Below are 18,399 nucleotides of genomic sequence, written 5' to 3' on the forward strand. Positions count from 1 at the left end.
TTGTACTGACAGGGACATTTATTTTCATCAGTTCTGTAGGAATTGCCTTTGCTGTTACAGTGCCGGCCCCTCTGCTAACGGAGAGCGATGCTGCAGTAACATGGGCCAGGCCCTGCCTGGGTGGATTTGCAGCCCCCTGCCACCCCCTGGTGCTCTGGGCACGGCTGAAGGCTGGAAATCACCTCTGTTGGGCTTCACTTTGCAGAACGCTTCGTGACAAAAATGTTTTGGTAAGCGTTTATTGATGCAGGAGAAAGAGATATTATAGAGCAACTTTGGGTTTTTTTTTACCCAATTACGTGCCAAGGATAACAAAACCAAAAAATGTTGTATCGATGTGATAAAACACAGGCTGGTACTGCTCTTCCACAGTACACAGCCACAGCCTGAACACAGCAGTCCCTAAAGTCTTGCTCATTCTCTTGCCATGGTGAAGCATGGCCATCCATCATAAAATTAGGAAAGCCCCAAGCCCCACATTCATTTGCAGTGCCATATGGCAAGCCTAAAAGTGCCCTGGGAGATCCCAGGCTGATCGCCTTTCTCGTGTGATACAGAGTGCAAGGTCTGCTTGGAAAAGAAATTATTTTGCAATTGCTTTAAAAGAAACTACCCAGCCTCTCCCTGGAGCCAGGCGGTTGTTACCACTGCCCAGGGGAGCCACCGAGGGCTCCTTCTCAGCATCCTTCCCAAAGAATTTTTCCCTGCGAGGATGGTGGCCCAGGCTTCCCTACCGCGGCACGGCACAGATCTCGTAGGGCTGTGGGGCCAGCGTGATGCCTAGCTTGAACTGGAGGGTGAGCGTGGTGTCCGGGGGCGCCTGGAAGGTGAATTTCTGGAGCAGAGCCGTGAAGAAGAGGAAGAGCTCAGAGCGGGCCAGCGACTCGCCCAGGCAGGCACGCTTCCCTGTGGAGACAGCCACCCATGGCATCCTCAGCCTGCGCCAGCTGCCCAGCTACTTTCACTGCTGAGAGAGCCCCTGCCTTCCCGTAGGACCGTGGTCCAGCTGTGTCACCCCCTTCCCAGGGTGAGTTTTGCAGCCCAAACTGAGCTCTGATAACGCCAGGGGCTTTACAGCACGGGCTGCCCCCGGGGGGCACGTGCTCCGGTGAGCTGTGCTGACGTGCACAGTCTGGCCGTGCCCGTGCTGGGAGCGGTGGTTTGTTTGAGCTGCACCAAAGAGCTACCAGGGGTGGTGTGTGAGGCTGGTATGGGAAGCAGGGGTGCTAAAAGCAGTCTCCCCGGGGAAGCTGTTGGCTGGGGTACCCTGTGGTGGCAACAGTGAAGCCCTTGGTGAACTCAGCCACGTGGAAGCAGGAGCACAGAGCGATGCTTTTCCCTTGGTGAAGGTGTTTCTAGGGTCTCTGCCATTTTTAGGGTCTCTTATTCATCCTCATCTCTCTTCTGTACATGTGAAGAGAGATGAGAAAGGGCTCAGAGCACAGGTGAGGTGCTTTGGGGTGGCCACTTGAGCACTGCTGGAGTGGCTTCTTCCAGGGAGCAGCCAACACCTGCCCTTTCCATCGCTATTTTCCTCTGTGTCTCCACCATGCAGTTGGGAGCCCCATCCCAGTGCCTCAGCACAGAAGCACCATGGTCCAGCAAATCTTACCTATAGAAAATGGCATAAAAGACTCTCTCTTCCAGAACTGACCATCCTTCAGGAAATGCCCGGGGTTAAAAGTGTCGGGAGTTTCCCATTCATTCTTGTCAAACATCACGGAGGTTAAATTTGTGAGCAAAAGGGTGCCCTAGTAGGTGAAAAAGAAATAAATCACACTTTCTCTGTCACTGACAGCAGGAAGGACATTTTTATCTTCCAGTCTCCTCTTCGTGAAGAACATCCACAGTCAAATTCTGCTGCAATTATTTGTCCATCACCCCCCGCACAGGCAGTGTTTTCTACTTCTTGCCTGTTCAGAGGTGCATTATTATACACCCACACTTCTCCCTCACCAGCATAATTTTTATCTGCTGTAATCTTGGGCCAAAGTTCCTGTAAAAGCTAAGTGAGATGGGATCTGTGCCTCGATAGGGGGTGTGGAGGTGTGTCACCCTGCAGTGCTTTGCACCATTCAACATGCTGGAGAACGTTTGGATGGCAAAAATACGTGTTCGCTAGGACTGAACTCTGGCCAGGGCAGAAAGGCTGTAGCTCTGCCCCTCCTGCCTCCACAGGAGCGAGCTGGTCTGGCGGATCCTGCCTGTGGAACTGGGAGGCCCTTGCTCAAGTCTCAGTGCTCAGGAGTGAGGTTACCTTTGGTATGTGGAAGCCATCCAAGACCGTGTCCTTCACCACCTCTCTTGGCACGTTGAAAGGGACGATGTTGCCTTTCCTCTGCACTTCGTGGATGACGGCGTTGGTGTAGGGCATGTTGTTCCTGTCCTCCAGGGCTGGCTGCCGCAGCTGCCCAATGACCGTGTCAATCTCTGTTTGCACACGGGCTGGTGGGAAACAGCAGGGATCAGCCAAGGTTCACGAAAAAAAAACAGCACCCTTGGAACAGCACAAGGGGGTTGCTGTGAGGGGCCCCCAAGGACCGACCTGGGACACCTGCTACTGTTTGTGCACCTCTTTTGTGTGGGTGTAGGGGGATTCCCCATTTTTCTCTCTCAAAAAAAAAGATGCTCCCATGAAGCTGTGAGGGCTAAAAGCAGGGAAAACCACCTTTTCTCTAACTGTACCTTGAATTTCTGGATACATGGCCATATACAGCAGAGCCCAGCGGATGGTTGTGGACGTGGTCTCGGTCCCAGCAAACAGCAGGTCGGTTGCACATGCCACGAGGTTTTCCTCCTGGAAGATGTCGTTGCCCTTCACAAAAAGGTGTGTTAGTACCATGTGAACAGCAAGGGCTGCCCTGACACTGGCTTAGTCCACGTCAACCCCAAGGATTTTGGCAGACGCTGCTGCCCCCCCCCGTGCCTCCATCCCACTAACAGGTGCTCTGGGCCCGATGTCCGTCCTAAGCTCCTAAATGGCTACACAGGCAGCTCCGATGGGGAATTCAGGCTCATTTCTCATCCCTCCTGAGTTCTAAGCCCCGCTGCGGAAGGGTTTGCTCCACATTGCTGACCTTGGCTATCTCCTGCAGGTAGCTGCTGATGAAGTCATAGTTCTCTGAGAGGTTACAGTCCTCCTTGTGTTTGTTGATCTTCTCTTTCACGAAACTTTTCAACAACCTCCAGTTTTTACGAATGGTTTGATGGGACCCAGGGAAGAACTTTATTATAGACGGGAAAGAGTTGTACAGCTTTGGACACAAAAGAAGAAGGGTGAGTGGAATACAGGACTGTTATCAAAACTGAAGGAGCCTGCAATGCCACTGAATTGCTGGAGTTGTGGAAATAGCTCAGCTCCAGGAGACCATTACAAGGGGTTGATATTCCTGTTACGGAGTGACTCGTGTATTACCCGATGTTACGGTGGGCACGATGGGCAGGAAAGGTGGCGTGGGGTGAGGGAGAGCAATATGACCATTGCCCAGCTTGAAAATAGGCGGGAAGAAATTACAGGCAAATCTAACCTCTGTGAAGGAATAGGGAATGATGACGACGTTTGCTGATGAAAACACTACGAGTTTTGAGGCTGACTACAGCGAAGAAACTATGGCCCTGCAAAACTGCACAGCATCCGTGTTGGTGGCAGGAGGGTGTACCTGGCTCATGATGGTCGCGTGGAGGCTAGTTGTCTCGTCAATGAGCTTCAGCAGTTTTTGGAAGTCCTTATCCTGGTAGTCAAACCGATTGCCAAAGGTGATGGAGCAGATGATGTTTGAAACGGCGTTACTGATTTTAATGTGGGGGTTGAAGGGCTTTCCTGGAGAAGGAAAGGGGAATGATCAATTCTCTTCCAGTCTTCACAGAAAAGTAGGAAACAGTTGTCAGAGATAAAATATTCAACAAATACAAGTGCAATGAGCGGCCCTGATGGGCACCCTCCTGTGTCACTGCTCTCCCGGGACACCTGGGCACCCCCATGAGCTGGCCAAGTCTGGCAAACACCCTGACAATCAGACTACGGAGATGTTTGTTTACTTTGGAAGGCAAGAGCTGCAGAAGGGTGGACGTCATTTGAATTCATTGGAAACATTGGGATTTACACACGCACAGGACTTTCCAGAGATCTGCGAGAGAGCAGTAGGCTGAGGGTGGGCTATGACTAACGCTTTGGGTGTTACCTGGCTGCATTCACCAGTCAGTTAGGAGGCAGAATGCCTGTAAAAGTGAGCTGGGATGCCGGCAGGGTGCTAGCATTGCTTGCAGGGTGAGGTATATTTCCAGCATGCAGTGAATCATGGGTGAAATTATAGTGGGCCATACCGGTTCCTGTCTTCAGCACAGCTTATGAGGGTCATAGCACTCACCTTGCTCGTCCCCAAACACATCCACGAGGTATTGGCACTCCTCCTGGATGCGCTCCTCCAGGCTCCTTTTCCCCAAGCCTAAGTTTCGGAGGGTGGTCAAGGTGAACCTCCTCTGCTGCTTCCACAAGTGCCCATTGGAGGAGACCAGTCCTGCAGGAACACGCCACTGTGAGCCAAGGCAGGGCCCTCCACCGAGGGCAGAGAGCTCCAGGGCTCTGTCTTATCTCCAGCTGTCTTGGACCTCTGCAGGGTCAACACTTTGACCTTACAGCTGAGATACGTGTCCTGAGGGATAACTCACCTAACTTGCTGAAGATCTCCTTGTCAACAGGAATTTCAGGGCGATTGATGAAGTTTTCCCCTTGGTTTACTAGAGCTTCCTTAACCATCCGCAGCCCATTTACGAACACAAACGATGTGGTGCCCATCTGCAGCTTGAAGATGTCCCCAAGTTTTTCAGAAAGCTGGGAGGGGGGGCCAAAATAAATAAAAGGGCTTTTATTTGCAATGCATGTGTCTGTCGGGACAGGGACAGCCCTGGCAAGGGACACAGATGAAAATAAGGGAAGCTGAGAGCAGGAGGGGAGACAGGGTGTTTGCACAAGTGTCTGCTTGACTCAGTCTTTTTTCTTTCCTCTTTTCCCAAATCACTAATCAGGAGTTGGTGTTAACTGGCCATAATCCAAGTAAAACTGTCCAGGTTTGATTTTTCAGTCCTGTGTTTTTCATGCCCTTCCCAAACACCCTTCCAGTCCCTGGCCAGGCCTATGGGGCTCCTACAGCTGCCACCGTGTGCATGGTATCATGTTGTGCCCTTTGTCCAAAAAGGTCGCTCCACCTTTGTCCCCCTCCTCCTACCCAGGCAAACTTCATGATGTTCCTGCTGACCAAGGGAGAACCTCCCGCCTCTAGGTCCCCATGGGCCATGGGCTTGGGATTAATCCCTTCCCCATGCTGCAAAGGTGGTGTAACCGCAACCCCCTCCGCCCCCTTCCCCACGGTGCCCACCACCCCTGTACCTTCTGCACTGTGGCCTGGGGGTTGTTGAAGTCCAACAGGTACATGTGCCCGATGAGGGGGAGGGAGAAGGGGCTGGGAGGGAAGTTCTTTGGCTGCCTCTGCTTCACGTAGCTGGTGACCAGCAGGAAGACAGTGAGGAAGACAAGGAGCATCTGGAAGGAGATGCTCTCCCAGAGGAAGCACAGCATGGGTGGATGATGGAGCTCCACAGGGATGTGTCTCGTGGCAGGTCAGGGCAGGCTGAGCTCAAGGGATGCCACCAAACCCCCTAGGGATGGGGGGAGATGGGCAAGGTGCTGGGGGCACAAACACAAGACAGCATCAAGCAGCTTTTGCTGACCTGGCCTGGAGACCACATTTGAACTCCCACTTTCCCATGTTTCAGCAAGGACTGTTTGATTAAACTCAAGCATTTCCTCTGATCCCATTTAAAAAACCCTGAACACAAACCATAACACCCCCAGCTCCCTCTTTCCCCTCCCGCCTCCCACCGCTGCTTTACAAAACCCCAGTGATCCACGTCCTTGCCTAAAGGACAGAAAGGAGCTTTGCGGGCCCAGGATTAAAACCTTCTGGCAGCCGCGCCATGCTGTCCCCATGAGCCCGTGGCTTGACGTGAGTCCCGCTTTCTCTTCCCCGTGGTGCCCTCACCGTGCCGTGTCCCAGCGTCGGCTTCACAGTGCCGGGGAGGCTCCCGCCGCTCCGAGCTCCTCACGCTTTCCGAGTTTGCGGAAGCTCGTTCGGTGATATGAAGAGTCCCAGACCAAGCCCCAGGTCAGCAGGGCCATCCGAGATAAGGTTGCACAAACCTTTCGCAAACCATCTGACTCACTGGGTTGAGGTTTCAGTGTGTCAGGGTGATGTGGGCTGGAAGCCGTCCAGGATCTGCAGCGGTTTCTAAGCACCATCATTTTCTCATCTCGGCTGGATGTGTGCAAGCAGAGCACCCTGCTCCGGCCGGGAGCCGGCCTTGCCCCAGGCCCTCCCGCCATCCCTTCCCACCCGCTGTGGCTGTCGAGCGTGCAGCCCATGCCAAAGCCATGCCCAAAGCCTGACAAACCCGGGGCAGGTGCTGAAAAGCCACAGCAGGTGCCCGGCTGAGCCGGCTGTGCCCTTTGGTGGGACCTGTAACCATCTTCCCACCTGGGAGTGGCTCCGAGGCAGGCGGCTGGCCGGGCACGTACACCACAGTGGACGTGGAGCTGTGTGCTGTGCTTTATTGCAGAAGAAGCGAGGGCGTTTGCACCAGCAGTTTGCCATCACACCGTGTGGCTCTGCTGTGGCTGTCAGCTGCCTCCTCGTGCCCCGGGGGGTGATTTGGGTTCGTTTTCTCTCTTTTGGGGACATTGGCTGTGGCTGATGGGGTTGTCCGGTGCTGAAGACAAAGCACAGAGATGCAGCAGCACCGCCAGAGCGATGCCATACACGTGAGGGCAAAGCCTTTACGTTTGAGAAACTTGAGAAGTTAAATCATTGTTTTATTCTGCAACATAAAGGGGATGAAGCTGTTTTTCAGGAGAAGCTCTCTTTTTACCTCTGGCTTTTAAGTGCACTTAGGCATGAGCCCTGTGGAAAGGCAGGAGTTTCCCCCTCATTCACATGAGATGTTCTACTCAAAAAACCTCCATGTTCATGCCTCCTGCCTTTATGATTTGGGATCATTACATTTAAATTTTTTTCCCCCTTCAATGGATTTAAAAAAAAGAAAAAGAAAAAGAAGACAACTTCAATCTCTTATTCTCTCCATGAATGGGGAAGGAAACCCTAAAGTAACAGAGAAAGGCAAGTTTGAAATGGAAGAGGGAAGAGTTCAACACTTGTTTGCTAAGCCAGTGCAAATAATACAAGCTGCAGCCACATCCCAGAGATCAGACCTACACCAAAGCGAATAAAAAAAATGGAGAGAAACCACTGCTAGTCCTGAATGGCTTTGAAAACTTCATAGGTGAAAAAAAAAGTCCACAGATCTTTTATGTTTTCTCTTTTAGAAAGAAAGAAAAAAACCCACAAACCACCACGGGAGCCTGTAACTGCGAAACATTAATTAAAACTGCAATAGGATTAAAGCGATCAGTTAGAAGGACAGCTCATTGACAAAATCCCGGGGTGCCCGGCGTGGCAGGGATGTGATGTGCAAAGGACTCTCCCATGTGGCATAAATCTGCCACTGCACAGTGATTGCTTTGCAAGGCAGCAAAGGCGGTTATTGCGGAGATGGAGGCTAAAGCCAGTGGAAATGAAACTTGATTTAATCCTCTTTTCCTGTTAACTATTCGGTGCCCTACGTAGGTGCCCATAAAAAAGTCACTTGTGAAAGGTGGGAAGAAAAAAAAAAAGGGGGGTGGGGAATAAATCTTTGCTGTGGCTATATTCTAAACAAAAGCACACAGGAAAAAACATTTTTAAGCGTTAGTGCTTGGTCACATAAATGGAAAACTTCTCCACAAGTTGCATATTTAACTAACTCTTTTCCAGAGAGACCCCAGCATGGGCTAAACAGTGTCTCCACCACAGAGGGTGCCATACCCCTGAGCCACCTCCTCAGCCCCACACCGTGCGTGGCCATAAACCTTTGCCAGGGACGGAAGGTACGTGGAGATCTCCTGCCTTCCCCCCGCAAAGCCTCCGTGCCCACATTTCCTTCCTCAGCCATCAGTGAGCTGGCGTGGGCACGGCCCTTCTGACACTGCTACTTCTCATGCTGCTGGGCTTCTGTTTAACCACTCCTGAGCAACACCACACAACTATTTTTTTGCAACTTTTCTTTCCCACTTTGTATTTTACTAGCACAAACCTTATTTGCATAAGCCTTTCCTGCTTCCACAATTGCAATACTGTTTTTGTAGGCGTTCAAGACCTACTGGAAGCACAGTTCCTTGTGCCATCCTGCTTGGGTTGGCCTTTGGTGGAAGCTGCTTCTGGCACCCTGTAGCCTCCTAATTAAAATTTCAATATCCTTATGAGAGAAAAAAAATACGCGCTGCTGCTGCAAACATCTCAGCTCAGATATTTCCACCACAAAGCACCAAAGTGATGGTGCAGGGGGCATACAGCACACTGAGCCCAAGCCCACCTGAGCCTCAGGATAGGCCACCTGGAAGTCCAAATTGGTGCTAAGGCGTGAACCCAGAGCTTGTACATCCAAAGCCAGCTGCCCTCACTGACCATGGACACCTTGGAACACAGCCCATGGTCATTTGGGGTGCTGCAGCGCTCGGATTTAGGGGTTGCTAAATGGTCTCTGGGTGGTGGATATATCCCCTATGGAAGAGCCAACACGGACCCAACATGTTCCCATGCTTTTACAGCTGGCAAACACCTCCCTGGGGGTTGCGGACAGTGGAGATTAAGTAATAAAGCTTTTAAATTCATGCATTTTGTTGAACTGATAGAGGGGAGGAGGCAGGAGGTGAAGGGAAGAGCCACAAGGGTTGCCCTTGCTGCAGTGTGCAAGATGTGGCCCTCTGCCCTTCCCGTGGCCACCCGCCTGTTGGTGGGTACGAGATGCCCATAGTTCACCATTTCAGCCCGAACTCCGCGGGGCGGGTGGCCGAAGGGACACTTTCTGGCTTGCGGAGGGCTGAAGCAGGGGGTTGGGGGGCAGCCCCACGCCGGCCTTCAGTCACGAGGCAGCGCGCAGATCTGGAAGGGCTTGGGGCAGCGCGTGAGGCTGAGCGTGAAGGCGAAGGTCAGCGTGGCAGCCGCCGGCGCCTGGAAGGTGAACTTCTGCAGGAGGGCTGTGAAGAAGATGAAGAGCTCGGTCCTGGCAAGCTGCTCCCCGGGACAGGCCCGCTTGCCTGGAAAAGGAGTAAAAACCTCACCGAGTCCCGGGCGAGCGTCAGCCACCTCTGGGGCTCCTGCACGCGCCGCCTTGCACAGGCTGCGGGAGCTTTTCTTCCTCGAAAGGTTAGGTGGCAATGTTCACCCACACATTCTGCAGAAACCTTCCCCAGAAGTTTACTGCTGAGCAAACTGCGGTGGCTGTGCCGATAGACGAAGAGGGGAAAACTCGGCGAAAAAAAACCCCACCATTTACACAGCTTGCACAAGAGGAAAAAAGCGTCACTTTTTCATCCTGCGGTGACAAATTGATTTCCCTCCCGCTCCCAGCAGTCAGTATTAACTGCCACTGGGATTTTCACTCTGGGGATGGGCTGGAAGCTGGGCAAGGAGCAGTACCTCCTACTCCAGAGGGGGTGTCTTGGGGGAAAAAAAAAAAAGCATTGCAAAAAGGAAAACCACCTTCCCATCCATCATTCTACCTGCAGAGAAGGGCAGAAAAGCCTCCCGCCTCCTGTACTGGCCGTTTTCCAGGAAATGTTCAGGATTAAAGGTGTCTGGAGTCTCCCACACGTTTTTGTCGAACATTATCGAGGTCAGGCTGGTCATCAGGGTGGTGCCCTGCAAGAGGTGGAGAAAACGGGCCGTTATGTGATGGAGAAGAGCCGACGTGTTGTCAGACTAGTTTATTATTAGCTCCGTTCCACACACAACGTAAACTACATTTTTTAAGGGCAAAATGTTTTTTTCTGAGCTATGTAATTAAACGAGAGTGAAAGCCTGCAGAATTGTTCACTTCTGTGTGTTTTATATATCACCATAATGTTGATCTGTACCTTGTGCTGCTGTCACCGGTGATGTTAACATACACCAACTTTAAATTGGTAACACTGTGTTCCCATAGGAATTTGAAGCAATTTAACCAAATAATTTTCAATCGATTCACTTCATCACATTTTGCTTTTTAAACCCGACCTGGTTTATCTCCACATCCTTTATCAGAAAAAGAAATATTCTAGTCAGTGTGGAGCAAAACACCTAGATTTTTTATTTTTAATTTTCCTTGACTCAACCAGTCATATACATGGAAGACACTACTTATATCTAAATCCTGTATTTGCTTTCATAATTGCAGAATGGCGTGTATACATCAATCCCTGTTACCTGGCTTTTATCAAGTGTTACTTCTTAATACTCTGTGGAATTAACAAACCCAGACTCTTTGCATTCCTTTTTTTCTTGGCCTTCTATTCCCATTATGTGTGGTGGGTTAATTTAAGGGATAAACCTCTTAAAATTGAAAATTATGACCAGCACCATAGGATCTCACAATCCTCCTCCACAAGTAGGTGAGACCCATAACAGCACTACAGGAGAGCCTGTATTTTCTATATAGCTGTGATATCTCCATAAGATCCTGCTGGCTGGTTCCCCTCCTGGTGAAATTTGGGACTTGGGCCATGCAGACCATGCTTTGGGTGGGATGGTGGGATGAGGGGGAGGCTGGTGGTGTCCATGTACTTTGGGCAGGTGGAAGCCGGCCAGGGTAGTGTCGCTGGTGGACATCCTGGGCACCCCCAGCGGCACAACATTGCCCACCCGCAGGACCTCGCTCAGCACCGCGCTGGTGTACGGCATGTTCTCCTTGTCAGCCATCATGGGCTGGCGGGACTGGCCGATCACTGTGTCGATTTCAAGCTGCACTTTCTCTACAAAAAGTAAAAAAAAAAAAAAAAAAAAAAAAATGTGTTCAGAAGGTTCCGGATAAGAAACGTGGGGCACAGGGATGTCCAACATGTGGTAGAGCTGGAAATAACTCTTTTCTGAGTTTCACTTAACTAGTTTTGGGCTAAATGAAGGACCCATTGGTGGCCCTACCCTGAATGTGGGGGTACACGGCCATGTAGAGCAGAGCCCAGCGGATGGCAGTCGCCGTTGTCTCAGTTCCAGTTAAGAAGAGGTCCAGGGTGGAGCACAGCAGGTTTTCCTCATGGAAATATGAGCTGGTGTCGTCCTTAAACTTGGGGAAAAAAAATGGGGATGAAAACTTCTATTAAGGAGAGGATGCTTTCAAAAACCCAAACTAAAACCACCTGTACATAAATCAGGTCCTTCTGCTAGTTTATTATCCACAACCCCTGGACATGGAAACTTCTACCCCTCACTTTTGCTGAATTTCAAGCCCTACGGACTGCTCTGAAAGCTATCCTGTTTGCACTAAGGTGACTCTTGAAAGCAGGTAGCATTTTTAAATGTGAAGTTTCACAACAGCAAGCACAGGCCTCCAAGCTCTCAGAAACGTGAACATGTTCCGTGAGAGTCCTCCTACGCCGTGTGACAGAATGAAAGATGGAAGGAGGCAAAGTGTAAATACTTTCAAATGAAAAAAAAAAAAAACCCACCAAAAAATCTGTGTGTTTGCAAAGTGAACAGCCTCCTGCTGTTGCTAAAAAGTTTGAAGTGGAAGAGGTAGGGAGGAGCAGACAACGCAGGAGGCATGAGCTCCTCTGCCAAAGCAGCCTTGAGTCTCATCTGCTGATTTTGTGGGTTAAGGTTTAGGTGGCTTTAGGTATTTCCCTCTTACCTTTTCTATTTCCTTCAGGTAACAGTCAATATAATCCCCTGCCTCGGACTGGTCCAAATCCTCCTTGTGCTTTGTGATCACTCCTTTCACAAAATATTGAAGTTTCTCCCAGTGCCTGAAGATTTTCCTAAAGGGTCCTGGCAGCCATCGCATGACCAAAGGAAAAGCATTATACAGCTGGTGAGAAACCAAAAAGAGCAAAAGAACATTTCTTGAGTTAAAAATGGGCCGGTATCATAGCTGGGATGATAGTACAATTTATTAGTTCCACTTGCTGCCAGGGAAAAATATAGTAGTTTTGCTACAAAGGTCAATTTAGTTACACAGATGTAAACAAGTACCAACAAGATAAGAATCGGCCAGATGTTTTCTGCTGATAAAGTTCTCTCATATTGGGTGGCCAAAGCTGTCACCTAATGTGAGATAGCCACTGGAGTCAAAGTCAGTGTGGACCCAGAGGAGCCCCTTAGTGCTGGGTCCATGGAGGGGACAGAGATCAGACCTGACCCATGGTATGTGGTCCCCAAATCCACCTAGTTTCACCTGGACTCACAGGCAGTTTTGTAATAAAAAAAAGTTATTTGAGAAACTGGTTGGGAAAGGGATGGGAGATAAGATAGGAATTTTCACAGATCATGCTACTAATTGGCTCTTCTTTTTGTAGAAACATAGATATTTGTAAGCTTTTTCTATTGTTCTTTGGTTATGTCAGACTTAAGGTTGGTTTTACAATCCTGTAGTGTTCTTTTCTCCATGTACCTTAGTAATTTAAACTTTCTTCCTTGCCTTCCTGATGGATTTTGTGTAGAAACCCAGTGTAATGTAAAACAATACTTGTGGTCATTTCCCTTATAACATGACTCTTTTCTACAGTGAGAAGCAGATTATGTCAGTGCCTTAGAAACTCTGGTTTCTGGGCACTTACATGCAGCTGAAGCTAGAAAAGCATCCAGCCGGTTTTACCTGGCCCCAGAAACTTCCAATGAGCAGCAGCGTTTCAGCCAGCGAGTGCAGTAATTCCTGAAAACGGTTGTCATGGTAGTCAAAGCGGTTCCCAAAAGTTATGGAACAGATGATGTTCGAAACAGCGCTATTAATTTTGTAATGAGGGTCAAATGGTTGTCCTGGAGGGAACAAAATGAAAAAGCTTGCTTTTTTTTTCTTTAAAAATCTCAGTCAAAACCACATTCTCTACCAGGTCAAGTTGTGAAGTTGGGGTGAGACCTCACCTACTTTTCATCCATGGTGATGTTAAGGCTTCGCCCTGCATCCTGGAGTCCTCACCACCCCCATCACCTCCAGCATCCCATGGGAGGTTGGGCATTGTGGGCTATGACATCCTTTCTCCCAGGACATCCCCTCCTGTCTGCAGCCCAAGCTGCTGGCACACACCGATGCTAGCACAGAGCTGCCGAAGTAGAGCTTGAACTGCTTTCCAGGGAAAACAACCAGGAGCCTGCCACGCTATGGCTGAGGTTTGCATGCTACAACATGTTTTTTGGTGCCAATTTTAAACACCAGGAGAGGGTCCCTCGAAGCTCAGCCCAGGGCAAGGAGCTAGGACTAGCCACACTGCAAAAATGCCACCGCACTGGCCATTAAATGTCCACCAAAAAGAAATCAAGTGAGATGGAGGAGAGAGGGGAGAAGAAGAGGATTGCAGGTCTCTGCACCCACCTGTAAAACCCAGCAATAGCTCATATGGCTCATAGACATGATGCACATCAGCTCCAGTACGAGCAAAGTGTGGTATGACATTCACCACATCTGCATTCCTTGGAAGAGCTATCGAGCTGAGACCATCACCTCCTAGGGCACATTTAGGCAGCCTGGAGAGCTACTTGCCATGATATGAGAGACTAGTATCGGTGAGGAATTCAGTCCAGCCCTGAGCTGCTGTCAGTACGCTGGGGAGCATCACTTTGAAATGCAAGGCACTCTGCACAGGACTGCTAATCTCTCCACTCTTCAAGAAAGTAATTAAACTGGGCTCGTTCTCAGATATTAGAGTGATGGACATGATCGCTATTTGTCATTACTAATGGGAAGAAAGGCCCAAACCAGTGGCTTAATTAGTTTATTGATTAGGACTATAAGGGACTATAATCAATTGGCAACATGAAGTATTTGGCCTCTTCAGTGCAACAGCAATTAAAATGGAGCAAGTTCAGTATATAATTTCGCAATTCCTATTTAGATCTTTCTTGTTTACTATATATAGCTCCATAGAATTAGCTAAACCCCATCTGCTTCTATTTAAAGCTGAAGTGCAACATCACCCATGTACCAACATACAAATTATTCTTACTAATATCCCTCTGGCAGTTGTTAAAAGCTGGACCATAAAAAAGCAAGGCACACGCTTCATCTGTGCATGATACAAAAGGAAAGCCTGACTAAACAAGTTTTAAAATACTTTGCAAAACCAAGGACAAGCAGAGGTTAACTAAGCCTCTGAGCATACATGCCTGATAGCAGGAGAGCTGCATTTATTCCTTTGCGGAATATGGGAGAGACTTTCTTAGCCATATAAACATGCAAGTTTTAATAAACACCTAGTATATGTTTGCTTAATGTTAGTAAGGAAGAACTAAAATGGGAGGCCTGAGGTCTACAATAGTGGTAAAAGACACAGTCTGGAAGCATAAGGTAGAGATTTGAACAACAGAAGAAATGTTTTGTGTGTTAGGAGCTTCGTCAGACTAAGAGTTTTACATCTTGTTGTTCATTTAGCTGGAAGCTTGGGGCGCAGGGCTGTACCTTAACCACCCACCTTTCTCCTCCTCAATCGTCTCCACGAGGTACCGGCTCTCCTCTTGCACTTTTTCCTCAAAACTTACAGAAATGCTCTTCAGTGTTGCTAAAGCAAACTTTCTCTGCTGCCTCCATATATGCCCATTGGATGATATGAGCCCTGCAGGTAGAAAACACAAGCAAACAAACCTTGCTCTGGGTCACACATGAGCAATAGGATTCAGCAATGGCCATTCATCTTGAAACCACCACCCCACCACCCCACCCCCCCCCCCCAAAGCAAACGAACCCCACAGACCTGGAAAAAACTATAGTTTTGCCTGGGAATTAAAATTCAAGAGTAATTGGCTTATGCTAAAGATCTAGCTTTATGGATTTGCTTTAATCTGTTACTTTGTCACTTTGCGTGGGAAAAAAAGGTGTAAGCCAAAATACTATAAGTACTATCACACTGTTGGCAGAGCTGCAGGCAGGAGCACCATACCCCGTCTCTGGAGCTACATGCGACTGAGGGGAAAAAAGTAAAGGAGAAATTAAAACCAAGGAGAAAACTCCACAAGCCTATTGATCTCTGGGCAGCTTGCATTTATTTCTCCTCTTTCATCAAGACCTGACTTTGATTCCATCACCATCCCAAAATCCCAGGAGATTAAAACGTACACCTGTGAGATCATTAGACTGAATTAAGTTCTTGCCTTACTCTGTGCAACCTAACTTCACCTTCATGGGTGAAGTTAGCAAGAGTTGAATTCAAACTGTTTCTTTCACTCTAATTCTTATCATTGTAAAGAGATTAATATTTTGTACCAAAATCCTGGTAGCTGTGCTTACCAAAGCCTCTAAATATTTCTTGGAGGAGTGGAATATTTGGCCGATCTGCAAATATTTCAGCCTGGTGGACAAGAGCTTCTCTCACCATCTGGTACCCGCTGACTACCACAAACGTCAGACTTCCAAACTGCACGCTGAAGATGTTCCCGTACCGACCGGTAAGCTGAAAGAGAGTTCATCACCCTCTGAGAGCAAGAAGAAGGAAACTTTCAAAGCTGACCTAGACAATACCTGAATTACCTATGAATTCAAATAACTTCTAATTTAGTCCCGTTTGGAGGAAGTGGACTTAAGAAAAACCCAAACCCAAGTCCACAGGTCCCATCCGATCTGAACTATTCCACGAAGGCTGGAGACGGCATAAAAAAATCCTGGAGAGCTGTAGTGTGGGAGAGATAGTTTGCTTGTATTTGTTAGCAGGTATGACCTGGGTTTCACCAGGCAGTTGCATCAATTTAACTTGCAACAAGGATTGTAACAAGGACATTAGTTGCTTTGTAACTGACGGGCATCTGCTCCGTCCCTCTTCCTCACAGACAGGGTAGGAGGCGAAGGCACCACCTGGGTCACCATACCCAGGCTCTTGCTGCTGAGGGCAATTCCTTTCATCAACTTTTTTGTCTAAAGCAGTGTGGTTTCTTGCTCCAGCTGTCTCATTTAGAAAGTGGCTACACCTGCAAATGCCTAGAAACCTACTTCTAATTTTAAGCCTGAATGCATTTATGGCCAAATTACAGCTATCTACCTTGCACAGACTTGGCTACCATTAGTGTCTTCTGTGCAGTGTTCAGCTCCCTGATGTCTAAGAGCAAAGGGTGATCATGTTGTCTCTCAGGCCACACTCTGCCAAGGAGCTCAGGCCATCCTCTTCTTAGTGTGAGTCTACAGGAAAGGACATCACCCTGAACTGCTGTAGAGACTTGTGAAACCAGTCTGGGGCCAAATGGGTGTCTCAGTCAGTGTGTGTATAAATGAACATGATTAATTTTGTTAATAATACTTGTGCGTATGGACAAAACATCCTTAGCACACTGCCTCAGCCTTCACCGAGGGTTCCCCTAGGGGACACCTGTGATAGTGGCCTGTGAAAACCCGGGGTACATAGACTGGCATCAGCGTGCTAAGTAAAAGCAAGAGATAAATAATCACCAGAAAGGATATTTGCAACCAAGTCAGAACCTTTCCTTCCACTTTTTCAGAGAAGCATACTCAGCACACATAGAATAACCCTCTTCTGTTGGCTTTGGTGGGAGTCAAAGCTCTGGAAACCTTTCCAGAGCAATCACTGCCTCTTTCTGCAACACAGAAGAAGCCACAGGGATCATTAACTCATGTTAACTTTCAGATGTAATGGGGCAAATTGTTGGCCTCTGAGCAAAGACAATGACAAGACGATTTCCAGAGGTGATCTTCACTGTCCAAACAGTCCCTTTCCCACACAGCACTTGCCATCCATCCCCCAGCCTGGTCCAGCCCCTCTGCACCCTTTCTGGGCTCCAGAAGAAAATGGCCACAGTCAGATGGGAAGGAAGAGGAGGAACGTGTTGGTGTTCCTCCATTATGGGTTTCTTTCCCATTGGACCTTCCTACACCCATGGAAGAGGAGAAGATAGTAAGAGATAAAACCCAGGAAGTTCATCTACCACATGTGGTTACTATTTAGCTAGTTCTTCAGAGGCTACCCTTGCTTCACAGGTTTGGTGACAAAAGTCACTGAAGAGTTAAAATACTGTTAGCAGGAGAAAAGTCCATGGAGCTCTTACCTTCTGCAGTGCGAGGTGGAGGGGCTGCTTTAAGTCCACAAGGGTTCCCACAAGAGGAAAGACCTGTGGCCCTGGAGGGAAATTCCGGGGTCGTCTCTTTTTCACAAAGTCAATAATCAAAAGGAACATGACCAGAACCACCAAGAGTGTCCAACCATTCAGCTTTGTCAAGAGAGAAACCAAATCAGGCCAAAACTGAAGCTCCATCTTGGCTGATGAACTCATGGATTTTCATCCCAGGAAGGAAGCTGAAGCTGCTGTAATATTTGCAAAAACAGGAGTAAGAAAGGACTGGAAAGGAAACAGCAAGCTAAGATGCTGATAGCCTAGTGGGGACAGGACTTGCTATGAGCAAACTCCTTTATCACGTACAGCTACTGCCAGACCACCTGCTGAATAACTAAGTTTAAACACCAGCATCTCCAAAAACAACCCCAAAACCTCAAAACACTTGGCCAAACAAAAGCAATCTTGCGAACCTTTAGCTTTACATCTCTGACAACTCCCTAATTTTCTTACAGAAGAATATTCCTCCCTCCTGCCCTTAACAAGGAGCTCCTTTATACAGACACCTAGATGGGATTATAAGCATTACAAACGTTTGAGGTTAGGTGAAAGCAGCTTACTTGGCTAATTACATATGGTGGGCGTTGCATAATTTAAGAAACGGTAAGGCATCTGAGGTGATGGACATCATACATGTCGCTAAGGGGCTGATCCTGTTAAGTGCTAAACACCATCTGCAAAGGGCTGGATGCCTTCTGCACCCACCAAAGCCTGCCAGGCTTTGCCAGAGCCATCAGGTGAAGTTCAGACAAGGGAAGCACTGCAGGAGCCCTTTGCCCAGCCACTTGAACAAGAATTAAAGAAGCTTAATTTTGTGACTGAGAACATAGGCTCATGCATTTGGCAGGTAAAGGAGAGATTGGAACTTATGCATTTAAATCTCCTGGGTTTTCCGAAAATCTTCTTTGTGTAAAGCTTCACATTGTCCCAGGGTAAAACTGCAGTGGACCGACAGTGACCTCTGTGACCGCAACTCAACCTCTAGTCACCTGCCAATATTTAGCTATAACTTGTTTTCACCTCTGGTTTTGTTTGGTGCTTTTTAAAAGAGATTTACTTTGCAAACAATCTAAATTTATACCAAAGCAAAGCTGTCAATAATGATTTTTCAAATTATTTGCCTAGAAGTTATGGTGAGAAGTTCAGAAGGAAAGTAAATCTTTGCCTTCAACATTTTTCAGAAAGCTTCAATTTTTCAGGGCAAAAAGCAAATTTTCCTAGGAAATAATAATTG

The 18,399-nt window shown here is 48.3% G+C and overlaps 1 protein-coding gene across 1 annotated transcript; it reads right to left on the bottom strand.

Annotated features, from left to right (window-relative positions):
* Positions 1-223: 223 nt before the first annotated feature.
* LOC121095714 lies at positions 224-17,633 on the bottom strand. The gene is made up of 18 exons (XM_040610888.1): positions 17,100-17,633; positions 15,337-15,499; positions 14,525-14,665; positions 12,715-12,875; positions 11,752-11,928; positions 11,046-11,187; positions 10,689-10,876; positions 9,650-9,788; positions 9,009-9,184; positions 5,387-5,614; positions 4,669-4,831; positions 4,368-4,517; positions 3,660-3,820; positions 3,078-3,254; positions 2,686-2,815; positions 2,258-2,445; positions 1,613-1,751; positions 224-906 (listed from the first exon to the last, which is right to left on the bottom strand). Exons 1-18 carry the CDS (start codon positions 17,322-17,324, stop codon positions 731-733), a joined length of 3,024 nt encoding a protein of 1,007 aa, XP_040466822.1. The 5' UTR covers positions 17,325-17,633; the 3' UTR covers positions 224-730.
* Between the last annotated feature and the right edge of the window lie 766 nt (positions 17,634-18,399).

This window comes from Falco naumanni, chromosome 11 (assembly GCF_017639655.2).
Source record: "Falco naumanni isolate bFalNau1 chromosome 11, bFalNau1.pat, whole genome shotgun sequence".
Classification (NCBI taxonomy): domain Eukaryota; kingdom Metazoa; phylum Chordata; class Aves; order Falconiformes; family Falconidae; genus Falco; species Falco naumanni.